We start from the raw sequence: 16,189 nt of genomic DNA on the forward strand, positions 1-16,189 counted from the left end.
CACTGAAATTATATTCCCTCTTCCAAATTACTGAGTCCATAGTAATGGATAAATACAAACAAATAAGAACTTCTAAAACTCAAAAACACACTCAAATAAGAATTTTTCTTTACTAACACCTTTCCCTGAAGAAGATAGGAAATAAGGTAAGTTTGACATTTAAGGGTTAAAATGACCCAGAGAAAGGCTCTCCCAACTTCTGTTTCTAGGAAGACAAAAAGTAACAGAAGAGGGCCAATGATGCAAAACCAAGAGTACACTATCCCAGAATCAGAATTTCCAAAATCAAAAGGACCATTCAAATCCCATACAATTCAAGTAGTCACTGAGCCACTGGGTAAATGACATCACTCCCAGCAAACACACATACCATCTCCAAATGAGCCAAAGCTAGGGACAGCTATGAGGACAAAGGTCAAAATGACGTTGGCAGGATGAAAAATAAATCTAGGCAAGAAAAGGAATCTAATCAACACAAATAGTAAAAATATACAAAGAAGATATGCAGTAGGTGTTGGACCAAAATATACCTGGTAATAGAAACATGAATCCCATTTCTAAGTGATACACTTCAAAAAGTCATTTGCTTTCAAAAGTCAGGTTTTTCTTTTTAATTCTCTCCGATTTCCTATTTATGTAATGACCACCTAAGAACCCATGATTTGTTTTCTATTTGCAAAATGATTCAACTTAGAAAGAAGCAGATGAGACGGGCCGTTCAGCAAGGTCTCCCACCCGCCCTTGCAGACATCACATCACAAAGACTGTGACTCACTCCGCCACACAATTTCTACCCTTCTCGGAGCTTCGCAGATTGTCATGACGAATACCAGTGCACCAATCTGAATAACATGAAGCTATCTGGGCCACGTCATCGCAGCCCAAAAGGACACCAACAATGGTACCAGACAGTTCTCAGTTCTGATTTGTAAAATGATTCACTAGTTTTAGATTTGAGTAAGAGGGATATGTTGGGGAATGATTAAAAGATCTGAATATAAGAATTCCCATATTGACTGGAAATACTGACACACTGTTCAATAAATGAAAAGAGAAGCTTCCATAGCAAACAGTCATCCTAACAAATGATCATGTTTCCCCTTCGTTGCTTCCTTGCCATGATGTGAAGAATGTTTGCAGAAGTGCTACTACATGCAGTTCAGCCCCTGTCTGCACCTCACACTGAATCTTTATATAGCATGACAGACAGGAGAAATGAGTACTGGCAGACGTGAGACAAACGGGACCTGGGTTAGGGCTGGGATAAGGGTTGGGATAAGGTAGGAAAACAAAGAGGACACTCTAGCTTAAGGAAACGGCCTGGCCAATGACTAAGAGGAGGAGGATGTGAAGGCAAAGTCAGAAAGGAAGTTGAGACTTGGCTACCACACTAGTTACCTGTTCAAGTTAACAAACTGTGCAGTGAAGGAGACACATACACCAACAATTAGCTGTGACAACAAGCATTCTGTTCTGTAGAAGACTCTGTCTCAAGGACTAACAGAAAACAAAGACACAAACCATTCTCCTGGGGATGGCAGGAGAAAATTTCAGAGAAGACTGCTAAGCTGGCTCTCAAAAAGATTTTCCTGGGGCCTGTGCCGTGGTGTAGTGGGTTAAAGCCCTGGCCTGCAGTGCTGGTCCCATATGGGCACCAGTTCAAGTCCTGGCTGCTCCACTTCCAATGCAGCTCCCTGCAAACGCACCTGGGAAAGCAACAGAGATTGGCCCAAGTCCTTGGAACCCTGCACCCACGTGGGAGACCTGGAAGATTATCCTGGCTCCTGGCTTTGGATAGGCTCAGCTCTGGCATTAGGGGAGTGAACCAGCACATGAAAGACCTCTTTCTTTCTCTACCTCACTCCGTAACTCTTTCAAATCAATAAATCTTTAAAAAAAAATATTTTTCCTTCACAGATACACACACACACGCACACACAATCCAATCAAAATTGGGCAATGGGGGTTGGCATTGTGGAACAGGTTAGGCTGCTACCTGTTCCACTTCCAATCCAGCTCTCTGCTAATGAACATGGGAAAGCAGAAGATGAAAGATCTCTCTCTGCCTTTCAAATAAATATTTTTTTAAAAAAGGGGAGTAATAGATGTTTCTCAAAAGAAGACATAAAAATGTCCAACAGGTACATGAAACAATGCTCAACACTACCAACATCAGGGAAATGCAAATGGAAACCATAATGAGATACCAATTCACTCCTGTTAGAATGGCTGTTATCAAAGACAGAAGAAGGACCAGTGTTGCTACTCCCTAAGATACCAGCATCCCATGTGAGCACGGGTTCAAGTTCCAGTGGCCCACTGTGGCTATATGGGGAATGAACCAGCAGGTGGAAACTTTGTGTCTCCTTCCCCCTCTTTCTGTAAGGGTGGTTACCAGAGGCTGGGGACAGTGGGGGAAGGCTGGTCACCAGGAACCCCAGATACCAACTTACAGTTAGGAGAGTAAGTTCTGGTGCACGCTAGGTTGCCTATAGATACTCTACTGTTGTATACTGGAAAGCTAGAAGAAAAGATTTTGAATGTTTTCACCACAAAGAAAATGATAAATGTCCAAGGTAGATACTCTTACCCTAATTTGAACATTATACCATATAAAGAATTATTAAAACATCACATCATACCCTACATGTACAATTTTTATGTGTTAATTTAAAAAAATAAGATCTTTCCAGAGAAAGGTGACAATAGGAGGAGGGTATCAGAGAACTGACTATAAAAGAAGGATTTTTCAAAAACAACGATCATATGAAGAAACATCAATCATTATAATAGTGATGATTTCTATCAAGCTAGAGGGCTGTAACTTTTTTTTTATTTTTATTCATATATTTGAAAGGGAGAATTACAGAGACAGACAGGTCTGCCACCTACCAGTTCACTCCCTAATTGGCCACAAAAGCCAGGCCTTGGCCAGGCTGAAGCCAGGAGCCTGAAACTCCATCCAGCTCTCCCGGGTGAGTATCTGCTGCTTTCCCAGGCACATTAGCAGGGAGCTGGTTTAGAAGTGGAGCAGTTGGGACTCATAGGAGATGCTGTTGTCTCAAGTCGTGGCTTAAACCTGCAGCACCACAACGCTGGCCCCTAGAAGACTATGATTAAACCACAGTGGGCTGGCAGCATGAGAGAAGTATGGATGGTAAATGGTAAGGAGGAGAGCAGGTATGGTAGGAAAGAAAAAGAACAGAGAAAATCAAGAGACAGGGAAAAGAATCACTAAGGCTGGAAAACATTTTACACACACAGGAAGAGGAGGAGAAAGGCATCGAAGAAAACTCCAAGGCATGTAGCTTTGGAGGCCTGAAGAATGATTTCACTGCTTGGTAGGAAGGGGCGCTAGCTCCGTACATGTTAAGCTGAAGTTGTGGTGCATCTGTCCTTTGAATGGCAGGAAATGCAGAGATGGGGAATCAGGAGACAGATGGGAAACTGCACATCATCCGCAGGGCAATAAGAGGACGGCAGAGACAGGCAGAGGGCCAAACACAGAGCTTCCCAGAATAAAAAAGCCAAGGACCACAAGAAAGACAGCAGCAAAACAGAGCTGCATGGGTGAAAGGCGAATCAAGCAGATGTGATGCAACACACGCCTAGAAGCGCTCCAGAAGTCCCAGGCGCTCAACAGCACAGTGACAGACTGGAAAATGCCGTCTGAAGAGCAAACTCTGTTGTTCTCACAAAGACTGACTTAAGAAGAATACTGGGGGCAGATGTCGAGTTTAACAGAGTTAAAAGAAGAAATGGGAGGGGGCGGCATTATGTCGCAGCAGGTCAGGCCACCGCATGTGATGCCAGCATCCCACATGGGCACAACTTTGTGTACCAGCTGTTCCACTTCCACTTTCCAATCCAGGTCCCTGCTAATGCGCCTGGGAAAGCAGCAGAAGACGGCCCATATCCTTGGTCCCCTGCACCCACACGGAAGATCCGGGTTGGAGTTTCAGGAGTTCCACCTGGCCCAGCCCTTGCAGCCATCTAGGGAGTGAGCCAGTGGATGGAAGATCTCTTCCTCTCTCCCTTTCTCTGTAACTCTGGCTTTCATATAAATACATAAATCTTTTGTAAGAAATAGATGGAATTGAGGAAGGAGGGGAAAGATGGAGAGGGGAGGAGAGGGAAAGGAAACAAAATGGGGGCAGGTATGTAGCCTGGGGTTTAGACAGCCACATCCCATATCACAGTAGCTGGCTCCAGCTCCAGATTCCAGCTTTCTGCTAACGCAGGCCCTGTAAGGCAGCAGTGATGGCTCAAGTAATTGAGTTCCTTCCACACAACTCTTGGGTTCTACCTAGTTCACCACTGGCTATTGTGGACATGTGGAGAATAAACCAGCAAATAGGAGTTCTTTCTGTGTGTCTGTGCCTCTCTCCCTGCTAATGGCCTAAGAAAATCAGTAGAAAATGGCCCAAGTACTTGGGCCCCTGCCATCCAGGTGGGAGACCCTGATGAACCTCCTGGCTTCAGCCTGGCTAAGCACTGGCCATTTTGGCCATTTGGGAAGTACACCCGTAGATGGAAAATCTCTGTGTCTCTTTCTCTCTGTAACTCTTTCAAATACATAAATAAATCTTTAAAATAAATAACATTTGAAAAAAGAAATGCAGATGAGGTAGATGAACAAAGTACAAGATGTAATATGTTACCGACAAAAAAATGAACAATGGGCAGCCTACCTGAAGAAATTCTGTATCACACAGTACATGCTAAAAATATCCATGCTTTTAAAGAAATCAGACACAAAAGTTCTATTTTTCCTGAAAAATCATTCACCTTTTTTTTTAAAAAAAGATGTATTTATTTATTTGAAAGTCAGAGTTACACAGAGAGAGGAGGAGAGGCGGGGGGCGGGGGGGTCTTCCATCTGCTGGTTCACTCCTCAGTTGGCCACAATGGCCAGAGCTGCACCAATCTGAAGCCAGGAACCAGGAGCTTCTTCCATGCTTCCTACCCAGGTGCAGGGGTCCAAGGACTTGGGTCATCTTCCACTGCCTTCCCAGGCCAGAGCAGAGAGCTGGATCAGAAATGAAGCAGCTGGGACTCGAACCAGTGCTCACAGGGGATGCTGGCACTGCAAGCCCTGGCTTTACCTGCTATGCCACAGCACTGGCTCCAATAATTCACCTCTCTATAGACTACACTAAAAGCCAACAGCTAGCCACTAAGATTCCCAAATGTTTCCCAAAAATAGCTTTGTAATATATAATTACATTTAAAAGTACCTGTTAGGGCCTGTGCTGTGGTGTAGCACACTAAGCCTTTGCCTGTGGCACCAACATGCCATAGAGGCACCTGTTCATATCCTGGCTGCTCCTCTTCTGATCCACCTCTCTGCTTATGGCCTGGGAAAATAATAGAAGATGGCCCAAGTGCTCGGGCCCCTGCACACATGTGGGAGACCCAAAAGAAGCATCGGGCTTCAGATCAGCTCAGCTCTGGCCATTGCAGCCATCTGAGGAGTGAACCAGCAGATGGAAGACCTCTCTTTCTGTCTTTCCCTCTCTAACGCTGCCTCTCATATAAGTAATTTTTTTAAATCTGCCACTACATCAAAAAAAAAAAAACATATGGGCCGGCGCCGTGGCTCAATAGGCTAATCCTCCACCTTGCGGCGCCGGCACACCGGGTTCTAGTCCCGGTTGGGGCGCCGGATTCTGTCCCGGTCGCCCCTCTTCCAGGCCAGCTCTCTGCTATGGCCAGGGAGTGCAGTGGAGGATGGCCCAGGTGCTTGGGCCCTGCACCCCATGGGAGACCAGGAAAAGCACCTGGCTCCTGGCTCCTGCCAGGATCAGCGCGGTGCGCCGGCTGCAGCGGCGGCCATTGGAGGGTGAACCAACGGCAAAAGGAAGACCTTTCTCTCTGTCTCTCTCTCTCACTGTCCACTCTGCCTGTCAAAAAAAAAAAAAAAAAAAAAAAAAAAAAAAAAAAAAATAAATCTTAACCAAGCTTTCCACAGGAAAACTCGTGAATAGTTATTCCACAGGAAGCTTTCTTCAATGATGAACATTTAGTGAGTACTCCCTGAATGTACTGAGCCCCTCACAATGTCTACAGACATGGAGAAGTCATGCGTCCTGCCCTAAGGCATCAGCATCTTTTCCAAGTGTATAAACTACGACAGAGAGTATTCATTCACTCGATGTAGCTAGATTCCCTGAAAAAACCTCTTTCTCAGCTAACTTGAACTATAATTACAAATTTCTATTATAAATAAGTGTGTAGCCTAACTATAAATTAAACCAGATTTAACAGTTCAATTATGCAAAGAAAATTACTAATATCCATAAACCTTCTCTTTTTAAACTCCAGAATACCCTGAAAACTGATGAACCTTCCTTTTCAGCATTCTATTGGGTAATTCAACTTAGAGGTGAAGTTAATTTGAGGAAGTCAATAGCCCTTTGGAAATACAAATACACACAGACACAGAGTACAGGTTTCTGTAAATGAATGAGTAAGCAGTAAGGATACACCAGTCAAGTCAAAAGTCACCTTGTGCAGAAGAGTGACAGGACAGCTGGGATGAGACACAAGTTAAACACTGAATATTGGCTGTCTGTTGCCTCTGGGTCTTCTACATTTCTTCAAACTAAAAATACCTCACAGGGATTCCAAATGGAATTAGTCTGGCTTCTAAAAGCCAGTCTATGGCTCAATGGGTGAGGTCCCCTGGAAGTCACCACGTTTCTTCTCCTATGGCTATAAATAACCTAACTAGAGGGACCCCCCCCCCGCCCTTGGCTATTAGAAGAAGAATTGGACAGAAAAAAGAGAATGCCAAGAGTTGACAATGAAAACATGGTGCCACAAATACATTTTCCAAAAAAACAACTAAAATTCTATGTGAATGATCAGTATTTCAGGGGTAGGCATTGTGGCAAAGCAGGTAGAGCCACACTTGTGATGCTGGTATAAAATATGGGCACCAGTTCTCCTGGCTGCTCCACTTCCGATTCAGCTCCTGACTAATGGCCTAGTAGAACAGTGGAAGATGGCCCAAGTGCTTGGGCCCCTACCACCCATGTGGGAGACCTGGATGAAGCTCCTGGCTCCTGAATTCAGCCTGGCTCAGCCCTGGTCACTGCAGCCACTCGAGGAGTGGACCAGCAAACAGAAAATCTTTCTCTCTGTATCTCTTCTTTTCTCTGACATTCAAATAAATAAATGTTTTTTAAAAGCAGTATTCCAAACTATTTTACAATCAAGAATTAACTATTTATTGAGTACTGACAAAAAGAATCCCAGATTGCAGAGCAAAGGGAGCGACAAGTTCAAAAACAACAAAAGGTGTAGGTGTTTAGTCTAGCAGTTAAGATACCCCATCCCATATCCTAGAACCTGGGTTCAATTCCCAGCTCTGGCTCCTAATTCCAGCTTTTAACTGCTGGGAGGCAGCAGGTGATGCCTCGGGAAGTTGGGTCTCTGCTATCCACATGGGAGCCCTGGATTGTATTCCTTTCTCCTGACTCCAACCCTGCCCCTTGCTGGGCATTTAGGGAATGAACCAGAAGATGCAAGCTCTCTCAAATAAATAAATGTTTAAAAACAAAAAAAAAATAAGCAAAAATGAACGTTTCTGCATGAAACATGACAAAGTTGAGCTCGTGTCCCAGATGTGCTGTTTTGCCTTGCTGTTTCTTGGTTATAGACTCTTCCCCAGGCTATCCTTCTTACAGATGTGTGCTACAGGACAAACTGGCCCCAGCAGGGTGCGTGGAAAATCAACAAACACGGGAATTGGAAAAACATGGATAGGGCGCATGTGCAGTTACCATCTTGTTGTATAAGCAACGTGTGGTCAGAAAAGAGCACCTCAGGGGCTGGTGCTGTGGCACAGCAGGTTAATCCCTTGCCTGAGGCGCCAGTATCCCATATAGGCGCCGGTTCTAGTCCCAGCTGCTCCTCTTCCAATCTAACTCTCTGCTATGGCCTGGGAAAGCAGTAGAAGATGGCCCAAGTGCTAGGACCCCTGAACCCACGTGGGAAACTTGAAAGAAGCTCCTGGCTTCAGACTGGCATGGCACTAGCCTCTGTGGCCATTTGGGGAGTGAACCAGAGGAAGGGAAACCTTTCTGTCTCCCCCTCTCACTGTCTGTAACTCTACCTCTCAAATAAATCTTTTTTTTTAATTTGACAGACTTAGTGTGTGTGTGTGTGAGAGAGAGAGAGAGAGAGAGAGAGAGAAAGGTCTTCCTTCCCTTGGTTCACCCCCCATATGGCTGCTATGGCCAGCGCGCTGCTCTGATCCGAAGCCAGGAGCCAGGTGCCTCCTCCTGTTCTCCCAAGCGGGTGCAGGGCCCAAGCACTTGGGCCATCCTCCACTGCACTCCCGGGCCACAGCAGAGAGCTGGACTGGAAGAGGAGCAACCAGGACTAGAACCCGGCGCCCATATGGGATGCCGGCACCTCAGGCGGAGGATTAGCCAAGTGAGCCATGGCGCTGGCCCCATAAATAAAATCTTAAAACACACACACACACACACATAAAACAAAAGAGCAGCTCCAATGGTGTGAAGCCTTAAGTCTCCTTTTCCAACATCACGTGATGATTTTGCAGAATCTATGTGTAGATGAAAAAAGTCAGTTATATGCTTATAATGTCTAAAGGATGGATGTCATTTTGTTTACTACATCTGCAACATTTTATTTTCACATTAAGCTTTAAAATCATGGCCATCCACATAAAAAGGCATCATAAATCAAAATGAGAATTCTTAAAACCCAACTGTTACACCACTGTCAGTCTAATTACATCATGGCCATCTTATAAACACAGTGAAAGCCCTCAGGGCATGTCAAGAGAGGATGCTGCCTTTTCTAGGCTGAAGTCACTTGGCACCCAGCTCCTCTGAAAGGGCTCTGAAGGTGTGGTAATATCTGTGACTCATGAATTGTCCTTTCCTTGCTGTACCCATTACAGGGCTTCCAGAGTTAAATGAGCTATTAGATTCTGACTTCATTTGTTTACTGCACACAAACAGCATTACAATAAATACTGTCTTGTCAAGGCAAATTAGTGGGCTTCATTTGCTAGATATTACCCAAAAAAGGTGGGAGGGGGAAGAATCTAGTATCATTAAATCAATGGCTCCATTTACTCAAAGGCAGTGGTTAAAAAAAAAAAAAAGAAAAAAGAAAACACCTTTCAAGATTTTTTTTTTTAAACTGGGGCCAGGCTGTGGTGCAGCGGATTAACACCCTGGCCTGAAGTGCCAGCATCCCATATGGGCACTGGTTCTAGTCCTGGCTGCTCCATTTTGATCCAGCTCTCTGCTATAGCCTGGGAAAGCAGTAAAAGATAGCCCAAGTCCTTGGGCCCCTGCACCCGCATGGGAAACCTGGAAGCAGCTCCTGGCTCCGGATCGGCGCAGCTCCGGCCATTGCGGCCATCTGGGGAGTAAACCATCAGATGGAAGACCTCTCTCGCACTCTCTCTCTGCCTCTCCTCTCTCTGTGTAACTCTGACTTTCAAATAAATAAATCTTTAAAAAAAAGATTTATTGGGGGCCAGCACTGTGACACAGCGGTTAAAGCCACTCTACAGTGCCGGCATCCCAAATGGATGCTGGTTCAAGTTCTGGCTGCCGTATTTCCAATCCAGCTTTCTGCTGTGGCATGGGAAAGCAGTAGAAGATGGCTCAAGTACTTGGGCCCCTGCCCCAGCATGGGAGACCCAGAGAAGCTCCTGGCTTCGGATCAGTGCAGCTCCGGCCATTAGGGCCAATTAGGGAGTGAACCAGCAGATGGAAGACCTTTCTCTCCCTCTCTGCCTCTCCTTCTCTCTGTGTGTAACTTTCAAATAAATAAATCTTTTTAAAAAAAGAAAGAAAGAAAAAGATTTATTTATGTGGCTGCTGCTGTGGTGCAGTGGGTTAAAGCCCCAGCTTGCAGTGCTGGCATTCCATATGGGCGCCGGTTTGAGTCCCAGCTGCTCCACTTCCGATCTAGCTCTCTGCTACGGCCTGGGAAAACAGTGGAAGATGGCCCAGGTCCTTGGGCCCCTGCACCTGCATGGGAGACCCAGAAGAAGCTCCTGGTTCCTGACTTCAGATCTGTGCAGCTCCAGCCATTGCGGCCAATTGGGAAGTGAACCAACAGATGGAAGACCTCTCTGTCTCTGCCTCTCCTTCTCTGTGTAACTGACTTTCAAATAAATAAATCTTTAAAAGGAGCATCTGTAATAAATTTAATGCAAATATATACACAAGCAGCACGCGTTTCAGTTTCCAGGTTCAGCTCCTGTGGTATGCTATGTGCTGCTTATGATAAAATGCTCCCTTCTGAATGTTTTCACGTGATTCGTTAACTTCAGGGTATACACTTAATATTACACGTGACCCTGGACATCGGAAGAGGCTGGTGGAATATCAGGAGGCCAAAAGGCAGATGGGTATGCGACGCACATGCTGGAGGGGCAGGCTCGTAACTGCTTTTCACATCTTGCTTTTATCAAGGCTCACATGTGAGGATTGTACCAGGAACACGACAAAAGGGCCAGGAATTGGCCCCTTTCAAGGGAAAACAACTCAAAAGAATCCCCAGGTGTGAAACAAAGGCTGGAAAGTCTGTGTTGTCATCTTTTCCTAACATCTTGGGCTCTGTGTTCTGCTGCCCCTCACCTCCCATCCACTCTGTCTTTACTTCTCCAGAGTTAAAACTGACAGGAGACGCTGGTCGGTTCTGTCTGGTTTGGAAACGGGAGCGGCTGTTATGACATATCCACACTCTTTTCTTACGTCTTTCCCATGGTCTCCTGGGCTAGGCCAACTCTCAGGGTAAAGTCATGCACCATTTAATAATGAAGATACATTATGAGAAATGACTCATGTGTGAACATCACAGAGTGCGCACGCGCCAATCTAGGTAGTAGAAAGTACTACACATCAAAGCTATGGCATATACATACGGTAAAGGCTATTACTCCCGCTGTGAGGAACAAAACATGCGATTGCATCAAGCACAAGAGAAGATGATGCAATCCACGGAGGAGATAAACACAAGATATATAAAGCTGCTGCCAGGACAACACAGCATTTGTGTCACAGTAAACTTCTCTTTCCCGAAATAATGATAAAAACATTGCAAATATATAAACCAGTAACATAGTCAACTATTACCAAGTACTGGGCACTACACATAAGTGTGTGTATATCATGCTTTTATATGCACTTTAGGTTTACACAGCAGGCTTGTTCACACCAGCACCACCAGGAACATGTGAGTAAACGCACTGTGCTATGACATGATGGTGGCCACAGGATCACTAAGTGATCGGAACTTCCCAGGTCCATTATCGGTTTAATGCGATCCATCATTGAACAAAATGTCATCATGTAGCTAGCACACGGCTGCTTATCTTTTTTTTGTTTGTTTGTTTGTTTTTTGACAGGCAGAGTTAGACAGTGAGAAAGAGAGACAGAGAGAAAGGTCTTCCTTTTGCCATTGGTTCACCCTCCAATGGCCGCCACGGCCGGCGCACCGCGCTGATCCGAAGGCAGGAGCCAGGTGCTTCTCCTGGTCTCCCATGGGGTGCAGGGCCCAAGCACTTGGGCCATCCTCCACTGCACTCCCGGGCCACAGCAGAGAGCTGGCCTGGAAGAGGGGCAACCGGGACAGAATCCGACGCCCCGACCAGGACTAGAACCCGGTGTGCCGGCGCCGCTAGGTGGAGGATTAGCCTAGTGAACCGCGGCACCGGCTAGCTGCTTACCCTTAATGTGTAAAAAACAAAAAAAATCATGGCTCAAATTTATGTCTAGGTTGAGCTACACATAGTGGTCTAAATTTGTCATTTTTAGGTTTGTATTCCTGTCAGTCTACTGGCTGGTAAAAGGTAGGCTTTAAAAAAAAATAGTCTCCGCAAATTTGGAGTTGTCCTGTTGTTTTGCTCCTCCTCTTCACATCCTGTTTTCCGGTAGTTATAAACTTGACAGAGCTCTCAACCTTAGCGCTAATGACATTTGGGATCAGAAAATGTTCCGCTGCGGGTACTACTACCCAGTGCACTGTAGGACAAGGCGCATTCTTGGCCTCTACCCACGGAATGCCAGCAACACTCTTCCAGGTTATGCCAACCAAACATGTCTCCGGAATTACCAAACATCCCCTCGGGAGCAAAATCACCCCTATTTGAGAATCGCTGAGTTTATTTAAGATTACAACCACCCTCAGTTGAAAAGAAAAAGTTAGCAGCTTTATTCCACACGGGTAAAAATGCGCTATGCAATTCAGACTTATCCCCACTTACCAGCTTCTACGTAGTTCTATTCTAAAGCAAACAGTGTATCAAAAGCTTCAAAGAAACCACAATACAGCAACTACTACAGTGATAAGAGTATTAGGGGAAGCCCCAGATATGAACCCAATCTGGTGGAAGTTCTTCTGAAACATGATATTAATTAACAGTTGTGATACCAGAAAAGAACAAAGCTAATTAGGATAAATGACTGGCACCTTGCCCTAATCAGCTGAGCTAGCCTAGAAGACAATGGCAGAACAAACTTGAAACACAGGGATACTTTGGTGAAATCTACTCAATACAAGGAAACAGACACAGCACTAACCCACATATGCAAGCATCTTTTCAGTTTTACTGGATACAATGATAGGTAACAGTTTTAATTACAGCAGGCATGAAGACATTAAAGACCTGCATATTTTGCTGCCTGCTATTTTTGAAGCTAATACAAAAATGCATCTCCCATTCCTTGTGTGTGGTTATAAGCTTTCTCCCCCTCCCCCATCACCAAGAGTGAACAGGTATCTTATTAGCATCTTAAAAACACAGCCCCAGGGGACCAGCGCCTTGGCAATAGGTTAATCCTCCACCTGTGGCACCCGGCATCCCATTTGGATACCGGTTGTAGTGCCGGCTGCTCCTCTTTCAATCCAGCTCTCTGCTATGGCCCGGGGAAGCAGCAGAAGATGGCCCAGGTGCTTGGATCCCTGCGCCCACATGGGAGACCAGGGAAGAAGCACCCTTGGGGAGCGAACCAACCGAAGGCAGGCCTTTCTATCTGTAACTCGACCTCTCAAATTTTTCAAAAATCTTAAAAAAAATAAAAGACAGCCCTGGGGTGTGCAGGCTCTGGATTCGGCCGGGTCTCAGCCTCAAGAAAGTTCAGCTTCTCCACCTGGAGCCGGTACAGGAAGGGATGCTGGAACACACACACCGCTTTTAAAACAGACGTCTTACCTGTTTACTGAATGATAAGTTCAAATACATTCAGCCCCCTTTAGACTCGAGCTCCATCAGCACACTGCGTGCCCTTCCCTTCCTCTTCTGTCTAGACCAGACTCCCAAACCGAGGCCCCCACATCAGCATCATCTGGGACTTGTTGGAAATGCAAATTTCAGACCCACTCAGCCCTAGGCAATCAGAAACTCAAAGGGGTCCATCTCGCAATATTTGTAACAATCCCTCCAGGTGAGTCTCACACACTCCTAAAGTTTGAGAACCTCCGATTTTGGCTCATGTTATCGCTATATCCACCAAAAAAAAAAAAAAAAAATTGTAAAAACCACTGCAAGGCCGGTGCCGCGGCTCAATAGGCTAATCCTCCACCTAGCGGCGCCGGCACACCGGGTTCTAGTCCCGGTCGGGGCGCCGGATTCTGTCCCGGTTGCTCCTCTTCCAGGCCAGCTCTCTGCTGTGGCCCAGGAAGGCAGTGGAGGATGGCCCAAGTGCTTGGGCTCTGCACCCCATGGGAGACCAGGAGAAGCACCTGGCTCCTGCCTTCGGATCAGCGCGGTGCGCCGGCCACAGTGCGCCAGCCGTGGCGGGCATTGGAGGGTGAACCAACGGCAAAAGGAAGACCTTTCTCTCTATCTCTCATTCTATCCATTCCACCTGTCCAAAAAAAAAAAAAAAAAAAAAAAAAAAAAAAAAAAAAAGAATTCTATAAAAAAGAAAAAAGAAAAACACTGCAAGGCAGGTATTGTCCCCACGATATGGGTGGGAAAACCGGCTAACATGCTCACGTTCCCAGAGCTCACAACTGAGATTCATTAAGGTTTTCGTGCTTTTCACTACTGATTGAAATTAAGGTCTGACACACCTCGTTAACAAAATCCAGGGGGTCTCTTTGGTTTTGGTCTTGCGTTAATTAGGGGGGAAAAACAGAAATGCGTGACAGCAGAGAGCCAGATGCCTGGGGTTCTACTCAGTCGGAGTTAAAGGACAAGACTCTGGAAAAAGTATTTTCCCAAGAACCTCGGATTCCGCAGCCGCCCCTGCTGTCTTCGTCCGTAAGAGAACGCGTCGGCCGAGGAGCGCGGGGACGCGGGCAGCATCCCAGTCCTCCGCACGGGGCATCCCAGCGGCGACAGGTGGTCTGGGCCGAACAGCCCGCCCAGCCCGACGCCTGCGGCTGCGGGCCCAGTGCGCTGGTTCACCAGGGGAAACTGGCACACCCCAGAGCCAGGGGCCGTCTAACCCGAAACCGCAGCTCGCTGACAGAAGGGGCGAGCGGTGAACCCGAAACCGCCGAGGGCAGCACCGAAAGAAACCACACGTCCCCCGGCTACACGAGGAAAGGGGAGGGGGCGAGCACTCACTGTGTGGGTCGCTCTTCTCCCGGACCCCGTCCACGCGGCCGTCGGGGTGGATACGCAGGAAGAAACCCCCGTTTTTGCAGTACAGCCGCTTGGGGTCCTTGAAGTGGCCGGGCGGGAAGGCGCCGCTGCCTCCATCCTCCGGCAGGGCTGGCAGCGTGGTGATGCTCCCGGCTGCCATGGCCCCTCCGGGGCCCTGCCGGGGAACCGGGGGCGCGCCGGGAGCTGCCCGGGGAGAAGCCGCCCCGCGAGCCCGGCCCCGGCCTCCGACCCGCTCCGGGGCACGGCCCCGGCCCCGGCCCCCCAGCCTCCCGCCCGGCGGCGCGCGGCCGCGCCCACGGGCCCCCAGCCTCGTGCAGCCCGGCTGCTCCCTTCTAGGCCGGCCCTAGCGCACGGCCGGGGAGCCGAGGTTAGGGGCGAGTGTCTCCGCGGGCCGCCGCTCTCGGGACAGGCGCCTGCCAAGCTGCAGCGCCCCGGAGCCGGTTTTAGGCACAGGCACCGCGTCCGCTGCTCTGGCAGCTGTGGGCCGCGGCGTCACATCTTCTACCTCTCCCCACCAGCCAAACCCCGCGCCCGCGGCCCTGCCCTCTCCCTGCGCGCCGCCCCCTACTCGCTCCGAGTGTTCTGGGCCGGCCCGGGAGCCCGGCGCTTGGGCCACAACACGCACGCGCGCACGGCATCGGCCCCCGGGGGCGGCCGGACCTCAGCGGGCCGGCAGGGGTGCGGGGGACGCGCCGGGGGCGGCGGCTCGGGCCTCGCTGTCCCTAGAAGTCGCCCCCGCCCCAACCGCGTCCCGGCTTTATCCACACTGCGGAGCTTTCGCTGTGCAACTTTTAAAAAAGTTAAAATGCAACATTCTCCCGCATTATTTTTTCGTGCCCGCGTTTCAAAGCGGAGAAACTGTTTCCACCCCGAAGAAGGAGAAAGGGTCGAAAGCCGGGAAGATTCCGCGTCAGAAGTGGGTTTTGAAAATCACCACCAAAAGGCCCGAGGAACGCGTGAGGCGGAAGCTGTTAACCTTAGGAAGGAGGCCGAGATCCTTTACCAGCAAAAGGGGAGCAGATTAGGTCGCTGAAAGGAAAACGTCTTCCTGTGCCGACCTCACTTGAATTGGACAACTCGGAAAGATGAGGGTGGACCTCCAATGCTTCCCGAAATGGAAGGGCATTACCGTCCAAGCCTTAAGTTGGCACCTACCCTGGCTAAACTGTTAGCGTTTCTTGGAAGGAGAGTCGTTTCCTGAGAGTCCCACAGTGCAAAACTGAAGTGAATGACATTTTGGTAATTTTCGGTAGACTCTGTTAGGTACTGCAGATGATTAGCAAAATCCCCCATCCAGAAAGTGTGTGTATATTCAGGGCCTACTATATGCAAAGCATTGCGTCAGGGCAGTGGGAGATACTAAAGGGATCTCACAAAGTGAGGGAGAAAAGGTAGGAAGGAGGAGTAAAAGTAAATACCGAGGAAAATCACAAGGCCACACCAGAACGGTAAATGAGGCTCCGCGACATTTCAAAGGGTGATTCAACTTGGGGGAGAGATGGGAGATTTGGGAAAGCTTCTAGAAGGAGTTGTAAGGACACCTTTGGTTTCCATGAGGCCATTTGTTTTAGTCTTGGA

At 47.8% G+C, this 16,189-nt stretch overlaps 1 protein-coding gene across 2 annotated transcripts in view; it reads right to left on the minus strand.

Moving 5' to 3' along the window:
• FGF2 (fibroblast growth factor 2) overlaps positions 1 to 15,205 on the minus strand; it is an 88,670-nt gene extending 73,465 nt beyond the window's left edge. Inside the window, exon 1 of one of the 2 annotated variants that reach the window (XM_002717238.6) lies at positions 14,573 to 15,205. In XM_002717238.6, the coding sequence (XP_002717284.2) occupies positions 14,573 to 14,750 (178 nt within the window). In that variant the 5' untranslated portion in view covers positions 14,751 to 15,205. The remainder of the gene's footprint in view (positions 1 to 14,572) is intronic. The other variant, XM_089302540.1, reaches the window with a different exon arrangement.
• Positions 15,206 to 16,189: the final 984 nt, after the last annotated feature.

The sequence above is a fragment of the Oryctolagus cuniculus genome, chromosome 8 (assembly GCF_051225735.1).
Source record: "Oryctolagus cuniculus isolate XC-2025 breed Fujian yellow rabbit chromosome 8, ASM5122573v1, whole genome shotgun sequence".
In the NCBI taxonomy this organism is placed as follows: Eukaryota; Metazoa; Chordata; class Mammalia; order Lagomorpha; family Leporidae; genus Oryctolagus; species Oryctolagus cuniculus.